This window comes from Pantherophis guttatus, chromosome 4 (assembly GCF_059756535.1).
Source record: "Pantherophis guttatus breed Tessera chromosome 4, ASM5975653v1, whole genome shotgun sequence".
In the NCBI taxonomy this organism is placed as follows: domain Eukaryota; kingdom Metazoa; phylum Chordata; class Lepidosauria; order Squamata; family Colubridae; genus Pantherophis; species Pantherophis guttatus.
The window spans coordinates 7,692,324-7,702,711 of NC_142066.1; the positions used below are offsets into that span (position 1 = coordinate 7,692,324).

General features: G+C 36.0%; 1 protein-coding gene across 1 annotated transcript; it reads right to left on the reverse strand.

Annotated features, from left to right (window-relative positions):
- Window positions 1-1,776: 1,776 nt before the first annotated feature.
- On the reverse strand, window positions 1,777-8,797 carry LOC117658140 (vomeronasal type-2 receptor 26-like). Its single transcript, XM_087893235.1, has 5 exons — window positions 8,598-8,797; window positions 6,028-6,118; window positions 4,779-5,630; window positions 2,866-2,992; window positions 1,777-2,734 (listed from the first exon to the last, which is right to left on the reverse strand). The coding sequence occupies exons 1-5, from the start codon at window positions 8,795-8,797 to the stop codon at window positions 1,836-1,838; spliced, it is 2,169 nt and encodes a 722-aa protein (XP_087749361.1). The 3' UTR covers window positions 1,777-1,835.
- Between the last annotated feature and the right edge of the window lie 1,591 nt (window positions 8,798-10,388).

The window sequence follows — 10,388 nt, forward strand, 5'->3', positions numbered from 1 at the left end:
ATCTGACAGAGCCATTATTACCCTTGTGCCAAACCTCCTGTGGTCAAGTGTTTCTTTATATGCATGCTGAGAGCTTGACTGTTACTGAATATCAATTCTCTTCTGGGCAGCCTTTGGTATTTTGGTCTAGCTAGGAAAAAACATGGTGATTCCTGTAGGAGATAATTATTTTGTTTTGATGAGATAATAATTGGCTAATGGTTCAACTCTTTTTTTTAAGTGACCAAATACCAATGAAAGTAACATAAGAGAGATTTTTAATAAAATATATGCTTGGTTCTTGAAATGGTTGAAAGTTTTTATTGAAGCATTTATTTTCTACCAATTTTTCTACAAGACAGAATATGAGCAGATCCAGTAGGTATCAGTCATTTATTGTATGCATTTTTTTCAAGGAGTAACAATGCAGAATTTTTTTAAAAAGTACCTTAAGAGCCCTAAAAATCTTCAAAAGATTCCTGGTACCGAAGTTTCATACATTCTATTGCAAACACTTTAACATAACTTAAAGCAGAGGTCCCCAACCACTGGCGATGCCAGAAACCCAGCCCTGCAAACAAGAGATGCCCTATCCGAGGGATGCAGGCAGCACGTGAAACCAAATTATTCCAGTCTACAGGAAAACCTTTTTCCCCCAGTTAGTTTCATGTTTGTGATATCTCCTTCAATCAGATAGCGATGCACAGTTGTTCTAGGATTTGGGCTGAATTTCATATTTGATTTTCTTGAAAAATGCCAGGCTCTTTATTATGGTCAATAGTCAGTATACATTTTGAACAAAGGGTGAGACAGAAGTAAGAATACAAAGAACATAAAATAATAGAGTTGGAAAGGAACTTGGAGGTCTTCTCGTCCACACACCCCTCCCCACTGAGCAGGAGATCCTATACCATTTCAAATAATTGGTTGTCCAGTCCCCTTTTCAAAGCTTTCAGTGATGAAGCACCCTCAACTTCTGAAGGGAAGCTATTCCATTAGTTGATTGCACTCACCGTTAGGAAATTTATCCTTAGTTCTAGGTTGCTAAGTGTTGTTCATATGTTTTAGCCTCCAGCTCCTAATCATTCTGGATACATTTTTCCAAGTGTGGTTTTACTAAGGCTTTGTAAAGTGATACTAGAACTTCATGTGATCTTGATTCTATTCCTCTATTAATGCTTTCTAGGATTCTATGGTGGTGGTGTTTTTTGCCTGGAAAAATTTCATTTCAATGAATTTCCCATATTATTAATCTTAATAACAGTTTACAGTGGAAATAGATTGATGGGTAGAGAGTGAATGGTTATGACCCAGTATAAAAGCCTTTAAAAAAAAAAAGATAGTTAAATATTCAGGATTCACAAACTCAATGTCGATCACATTTCAAAGAACCCCAACAAATCCTACCTAATATTCTATAACACTGTATTAAATATATATTGATAAAATGGTAGTCAGCTTTTTATTATATTTGTACAGTGCTTTCGGAATTGAAACTGTAAAACCCAGAAAAATGTCTCTGCAAATATTGGACATCATTTGAGTCAATATCTGAAATATCCTAATAGTGACTAAGAAAACTAAATCAAAGTCAAGTTCAGCAAGAGTGTTGAAAGGGAGAATGGATTAAGTTAAAGAATCCTGGACAATTATAGAAATGCAGCAACCTGAGCACTGACTTTGGAATGGGCTTAAGGATGAATTCATCTTAAATACCCTACATAAATCCTTCCTTGACAGAAAAACAAAACAAAACTATGTTCCTATAGGTTTTATGTATACTTCCTGTAGATTGTAAACAGTTTTTTATTCTTTTTTTCAGCAATTTTACCTAGAAAAAAAGATCACATGATGTACTAATTTCTCTTTGTGAGATTCTCCCTGTAGTTGAGGTCAGGCCGGAAAACAATGATGTAGCACTTTGGCAGAAATATGCATCCCAGTAATGCAGCACTGGAGGCCAAGATGGAGAAGACCTCCACAGCTACCATGGCTTTTCCTTTTGTGCTCAGATAGGCTGGAAAGAAAGAGATCCACACACTGCAAAAGGCCAACATGCTGAAGGTGATGAACTTGGCTTCGTTAAAGCTGTCAGGTAATTTACGGGCAAGAAAAGCTACAATAAAGCTGGCAATAGCCAAGATACCCATGTAGCCCAAGACACAGTAGAATAAGAAAGCTGACCCCTCATTGCACTGTAAAATCATTTCTTGGAGTTCAGAGTGCATGTCCAAATCAGGGAATGGAGGAGATGTTGACAACCAAAGAATGCAAATACATACCTGGAAGAGAGAGCAAGAAAGGACAATACAAAAAGATAATCTTTTCCCCACCCATCTCCTCATCTGAGATCCTGGTTTCGTGGCCATGAAAGCCACAACCACAGTGATGGTTTTGGCCAGTACACAGGAAATGGCCACTGAGAAAGTGATGCCAAACATTGATTGTCGAAGAAGGCAGATTACTTTGCCAGGCCGGCTAAGGAAGAAGAAAGAGGAGAGAAAACAGAGCTGAAGAGAGATAAGCAGGATGTAGGTGAGGGACCGGTTGTTGGCTTTGACAATGGGAGTATCCCTGTGCTTAATAAATGTTCCAAGTACCCAGGATGTCAGGAAGAATAAACCAAGAGCTGCTGAGGCTAAACCAATTCCTAACGGTTCTTCAAATGTTAGAAACAGCACCGGTTTCAGGATACAGCCTTTCTTTTCTTTATTGGGATAATGATCTTCTGAACATGGAAAACAGTCATCCATATCTGGAAGGAAAATCAAGGAAATTGTCATATAGGCTTTCTAAATTATTGAAAATCACATTATCTTTATGCACCCATGTAGTTTATTGAAGTTTGCTTAAGTCTAATGAAATGTGGTAGAATTGCAATCCTACCATTTTGATCTGAAATCTTCCCTTCTGGGCATGGAACACAGTCAAAGCAGCAGAACTGATTTCCCTCAATCCCTTTCTTCCAGGATCCAGGGAAACAAGGGTCATTACATTGAGAAATTGGAAGAACCTGATGAGAAACATGAAAATGTTTTGAAAAGGAAAGTTTTTAAAAGAGTTTCTGAATTTTCTCCTTAATGGGATAACACGATTATGGACTTCCCAAAAGGATGCAGAATGTAATAACTTCATCAACAACTTAAAATAATGTAGGAATTATAATGATATAAAAAAGCTCCTGTCTGAAGAGGCGGGTAAATAAATAAGTACACATGGTGACAATCTCATGGAAACATGGCCACTCTTGTGATTTCAAGTGGAAATTCCCACCAAATATGCAATCCTGGCTTTTACATTGTAAAATTCTATACCCTACAATGACTGTTTCTGCATTTGCAGAGTGGCAGAGGTAGAAGACCAGGCTCACATCCTATTTGACTGTTGCTTGTATAAGGGGGTGAGAGACAGGTACTTTGGTCCATATACCAAAGGAATGACCCATTGGGATCCCCATATCAAAACAACTTACTTTATGTGCGTCCAGAGCCTGAAAATAACATTTAACACAGCAAAGTACTTAAACAAAATGGTTCAGTTGAGATCTGCAAACATGGGACTGATTGGGGTAGATTGTAAGGGTGGCTGTCGAACCCCAAATGGTAATATAATTTTACGTCATTTTATTCTATTTTATATATTTATGTATTAAATTATATTGTATCTTAGTCTATAACGATTGTATTTTACCCTACTCTTATTTTAAATTGTTTGTATAAGATTTTATTGGCGATATGTGTTTGCACCTTGTTCTTTGACATGACCTAGAGGGTAATCAAAGCTATCATTTTAAACTGTATTTTATTCCAATTTCATTTTAAATTGTATTTTATCCAATTCCATTTGAAATTGTTTTTATCAGATTTTAGTAATAATTTTTATGGAACTCTGCACTTTGATTTGGCCCAAAGGCTAATCAATAAAGTAAACTCTGAATTCTATATATTGTAATGTCATGTTTGTCAATTTGAGGAATCCTTGATCATCCACAACATTTGAAAGAACATCCCATTGTTTATTAAAAAAATACAGAAATTGGATTTCTAAAGAAACTGTGTTCAATATGGGATCAAAATGGATTAAGGCATGGTGGATTCACTAATTCGATACCTGGTTAAAACCTGGGTGCCATTCAACTAAATCTTCATCAATGAATAATTCCTTTCCTTTTGGAGCCTGTAGATCCATCTCTCCAACTCTAACTCTCTGAAAGGATCTGTTTGGAAAGGTGATCAAGTTGATGATGTCGAATCCGCCAGTTGCTTCCCCTTTCTCATTCAGGGACACTCCCTCCCCAGCTGAATTGTTGAAAGAAATGCCATGAAGAAATGAATGGAGCTATATGAAAAAGAATAAAAAAGAGAAAGAGTTGAAAGCATGATTGTAGAGAGGAGACCATCAGATTCAAGTTTCACTCACTAGTTTTTTTCAATTCCTATAATATGTACAATTATAACACAAATCAGATTTTCTTTATCTATTCTGTGCAGAATGGAATAACAGAATTAGAAGGACTTTGGACGTTTTCTAGTGCAACTCCCTGCTTAAAGAGGAGATCGTTTCAGACAAATGGTTGTCCAATCTCATCATAAAAATTCCCAGTGATGGAACACTCATAAGTTCTGAGTACAAGCTGTCCAACAAATTAATTTTTCTCACAATTTTGAGGTTCTTTCTCACGGTTAACTTGATTCCACACAGAGAAAATATTTTTTTAAAAAAATTCCACAATGCATTCAAAACACAATTCTACATCAAACTGCTCATTGCAATAAAACTGTCCAATGCAGAGACAATACCTGCGAAGCCTGGATATCTGGATTTTCAGGTTTTTTACTCATTACATTTTTTTTCGTATTATAACTCAACATGAGTAATGCTTGCAAAGCATGAGCCACAGCATAAACACCATTGTAGATACCATAGCTTTGGCCAGTCATTTCCATTTCAAAGACAGGCGCAGGAAGATCCTCCAGTTTCTGCCCAGTGCATTTCTTACTGTGCATATCTTGTAACTCTGATTTTGGAAATGAACAGTCAAATGATTGTTCCCAAAATTCATGCAGAAACCCATTTCTGAAGACTGAAAGAGGATTTACGGTCTGAAGAAATTCCTTGAAACCCACAACAGATAATGAATGAGCATTGAAGGAAATAGCCCCATGGAACATCTGGAGATCCCACGTGATTTGAAATCCTGATAATATGAAATCAATCTGCGCAGTCATAATCCACACCTTTCTAAATAATTCAATTTCCTTGCTCTCAGGATCTATCATAAATCTGACAAATCTTAGGGACATAATTGTCCAGGATTCTCCATAGACAAGAAATGCATTGGATTTGCTATTCATCATATGGATGGCAATAATTTGAAAAGTTTCTTCGGAATCTTCCAAATGGGCAAGTTGTGAAATCCTTTGAATAAATGATAAACATATTCCATTCTGTGAAACTAAGGGCTGCATTTTCTGTAAGAAATTTTCTCCATTATTGCTATCAACAGCAAAAATCCCAATCCATGTCCACCTGAAATGTTGAAGCAGCTGGATGATTCCAATGTATTGATGGTCCTCTTTGGGGACCATGAAATAAAGTGAAGAGAATTTATTAGTCTGAAATTTCTCCTTGGCTAATGAGCCATATGTCAGCTGCAAGAAAATGGAATAGGATTCTGTTCAATTATTAAATTGAATCTATTTTTTCCCACTCTAGTTTTCTCATATATCCATATATAACATTTTCTTATATAACATTTTTTCCTAGAATTCTTCTAAATATTAACGTAGAAAGGAATTTCTTGGAATTACTTCAAGCACATATAAGAGATCAATTGTTTTAATAGAAGCAATTCAAATGTTCTGTCAGCTATGGCCCTCATACTCACTTCTTGTAACTGGCATTGTAGTTTCAGAAAAGAATGCTAAGTAGGAGACCTTTTGCCATGTAGAACATCTTAATACAAACCTGAGATTAATCTTTGATGCCCATTAATTGTTCCATAACAACAATATTAAGAATGTTCTTCCCAACCCCTTCAGAACTTACTTGTGGAATCTTGAACAAGTCTATAATTTCAGCTATGTAAGATGATGTGTCAAAATCCAATCCTCCAATGATTGCCATGAGATTCTTCTGGCTAACACATTTGTAGTTAGGGACAAATTCCTGGGATTTGAAAAGCAGGTCCAGAGTGGTGCGATAGGTCATCCTTGCATTGCAATAACTGTCATAGATGTGGAACCCAAGAGTGATGTTAGGTAAGATCTGGGAGTCTTCATTGATCTCCTTCACAGCAAAGGCCAAGGCAAGGACATGTTGATGAAATTTGGTGATTACACTGCAAATATTTTAAATACCCCAGTTGAAAATGTAAGCTGACAATTCTCAGAAGGTAGCACCATTTCTGGATAAAGAACAAACATTTCTTTCTGTGATGGTAATAGAAAGAAAATAGCCTTTCTAAAATTCTTAATTTCTACAGAGTGGTCATTGGTGCTGTCAGAGTTTGGTTGCTTTCTTGTAGATGTTTCTTTACCAAAAGACAGTAACATAATCCCCAACCCAAACTAGATAATATCATCACTGTCTGGCACTGATGATGTTATCTAGTTTGGATAATGAAATGACTGCAAGAAAACAATTAATGTCAGAGAGCAGCAATAATCCCTCATTTCAACCCCGAACTAAAATATTCTCCTTTATTGATAATTTTATTTTTCTTTTCATACAGTATTGCAACAGATACATACTGCAACAAATAAAAGTACTGACTTTTTTCGAAGTGCTATATTTATTTTCTAAGAGATTTTCAGAAATTGGTATATGAACAGATTATTATTATTATTATTATTATTATTATTATTATTATTATTATTATTAAACTCGGTCTACAGAACATTCAAAAATGCATCACAAATACCATTGACTGGTGCTAATGGTTGATACGGGTTGCTGCCAGCATCCTAGGTATCAACCAAGTACCTTCTTAAGATGTACGATGTTCCAAGGAGCACAGATTTTTGCAGTTCCACTGGTGTTATTGCAGGAAGCTGTAATTTGTTCATGTATCTTATAAAATTCTTGGATGTGGTACCAAGTGCCCTGATGACAATGGGTATGACGGTTATGTGTTTCATCCATAGCCGTGTACTTTCGATGGCCAGGTCACAATATTTCATGACTTTTCCCAGTTCTTTTTCTTTGACTCTGGCGTCTCCTGGTACCATGATGTCAATAAATTGTACGTTTCAGTTTTCGACAACTGTGATATCTGGCGTGTTGTGTTCCAAGTGACGATCCATCTGTATTCAAAAGTCCCACAAGATCTTCACCTTATCATTTTCTATAATGTTTTCCACTTTATGTTCCCATGACTTTTTGAATATAGGTAAGTCTTATTTTTTACATAATGACCAGTGGATTAATTTAGCAACTCGGTCGTGTCTAGCTTTGTAATCAGTTTGTGCAATTTTGTTGCATTCATATATTAAATGTGAAACAGTTTCAACTTTGTTGTTGCAAAGTCGGCAGTTTGGATTGTCAGTGGATTTTTGTATCTTTGCTTTCATGACATTAGTTTGCAGTGCTTCTTCTTGAGCAGCGAGTATTAAAGCTTCCATGTCTTTCTTGATGGTTTCCATCTTAAGCCATGCCCATGTAAAATTGTCATCACATTTTCCTTCAATGTTTTTCAAGTGCTGTCCATGCAAAGCTTTGGTTTTCCATCTATTTAATCTGTCATCCAGCTGCTTTTCCTTATATTTTGCCTTTGTTTCTGTTTTTTTTATAATGTTCTCCATTTTTACAGCCTACAGCAATTTTTCTGTACTTTGGTTCATGTAATCATTCAAACTTTGTTTTTCTTCTTCTACTGTTTGATGGATTTGCAACAGTCCTCTACCCACTATTTTCCTTGGCAGGTACAACCTGGCGATGTCACTTTGTGGATGTAAATTGTGGTACATATTCAAAAGTTTGCGCATTTTCCAGTCCAGGTTTTCCAGTTCAGCCACAGTCCAGTTGATGATTCCAGCTGAGTATCATATCACTGGGACTGCCCATGTATTAATGGTTTAATTATGTTTCCAGCATTCAGCTTTGATTTTAATATTTTGCAGACCCTCCTGATGTATTCCTTTTGCATTGACTCTTTGACTTTTCCATTCACGATGATGATGATGATGATGATGATGATGATGATGATATATTAAACCAGTCAGCAGTACTGACAGAGACAATACAAACTATATATACTAACAGAGACAATACAAACTATATATATATACAGAAGTGAGAAAAAGGAGGGGGGGAAATCAAAATACTCCAGGTATTATTTACTTACTGTATGTATGTTTTGTGAGGAGAGAGAATGTCAAACCTTTCTAAAATTATCTTTCCCTTAGAAAATGTTCAAATAGAACTTCTTGATCTGAAATTGTGAAAGACTTTAATAGAATGAAAAAGGGTAATTTCCTCTTTCATAACCAGATAGAATTGAAACAAAGAAAAGGCATAATGATATTTAAAAACCCTACATTTATGCACAAAGAACTTTTAGTCATATAAAGGATTTTTGAAAATCTGGGTAAGATTAGCTAGAGAAAAAAAATTCTTACTTTGGCATGTCATAAGGTTTCCTAGAAGGATTTTCACTAAATGTAATTTCATAAAGGTGGTAACCGAAGTGAGATGCCATCCCACCAATGATGATGTCTCCAGGCTGGTACCACTCATGTGGAACAAGGAGAACATCACTTGCAGGGCATTCCAGAGTAGCTACTTTGTGTACCAAAAGCATCACAAGAAACATCTTCATGCTTTCGTTATTGTGAAAACGTTTTCCCCTCCATCCTACCGATTGGGAAATTCATATAATCCAATCCTTCATCTAAAGATTGAGCCAAGGTTTATATCTGAGAATGCACCTAATGAGAAAAATTTATCATTTTCTACTTGAAGATCTATGTGAGTCCAAATTTGTATCTTGTATACTGCCAGGATTTGAACAGATACTCTGGCAGAAGAAAACAAAGGGTAGAAACCTGAAGCAGTGAATCTGACAGAGCCATTATTACCCTTGTGCCAAACCTCCTGTGGTCAAGTGTTTCTTTATATGCATGCTGAGAGCTTGACTGTTACTGAATATCAATTCTCTTCTGGGCAGCCTTTGGTATTTTGGTCTAGCTAGGAAAAAACATGGTGATTCCTGTAGGAGATAATTATTTTGTTTTGATGAGATAATAATTGGCTAATGGTTCAACTCTTTTTTTTAAGTGACCAAATACCAATGAAAGTAACATAAGAGAGATTTTTAATAAAATATATGCTTGGTTCTTGAAATGGTTGAAAGTTTTTATTGAAGCATTTATTTTCTACCAATTTTTCTACAAGACAGAATATGAGCAGATCCAGTAGGTATCAGTCATTTATTGTATGCATTTTTTTTCAAGGAGTAACAATGCAGAATTTTTTTTAAAAGTACCTTAAGAGCCCTAAAAATCTTCAAAAGATTCCTGGTACCGAAGTTTCATACATTCTATTGCAAACACTTTAACATAACTTAAAGCAGAGGTCCCCAACCACTGGCAATGCCAGAAACCAAGCCCTGCAAACAAGAGGTGCCTATCCGAGGGATGCAGGCAGCACGTGAAACCAAATTCTTCCAGTCTACAGGAAAACCTTTTTCCCCCAGTTAGTTTCATGTTTGCGATATCTCCTTCAATCAGATAGCGATGCACAGTTGTTCTAGGATTTGGGCTGAATTTCATATTTGATTTTCTTGAAAAATGCCAGGCTCTTTATTGTGGTCAATAGTCAGTATACATTTTGAACAAAGGGTGAGACAGAAGTAAGAAAACAAAGAACATAAAATAATAGAGTTGGAAAGGAACTTGGAGATCTTCTCGTCCACACACCCCTCCCCCACTGAGCAGGAGATCCTATACCATTTCAAACAATTGGTTGTCCAGTCCCTTTTTCAAAGCTTCCAGTGATGAAGCACCCTCAACTTCTGAAGGGAAGCTATTCCATTAGTTGATTGCACTCACCATTAGGAAATTTATCCTTAGTTCTAGGTTGCTAAGTGTTGTTCATATGTTTTAGCCTCCAGCTCGTAATCATTCTGGATACATTTTTCCGAGTGTGGTTTTACTAAGGCTTTGTAAAGTGATCCTAGAACTTCATGTGATCTTGATTCTATTCCTCTATTAATGCTTTCTAGGATTCTATGGTGGTGGTGTTTTTTGCCAGGAAAAATTTCATTTCAATGAATTTCCCATATTATTAATCTTAATAACAGTTTACAGTGGAAATAGATTGATGGGTAGAGAGTGAATGGTTATGACCCAGTATAAAATCCTTTAAAAAAAAAAAGATAGTTAAATATTCAGGATTCACAAACTCAATGT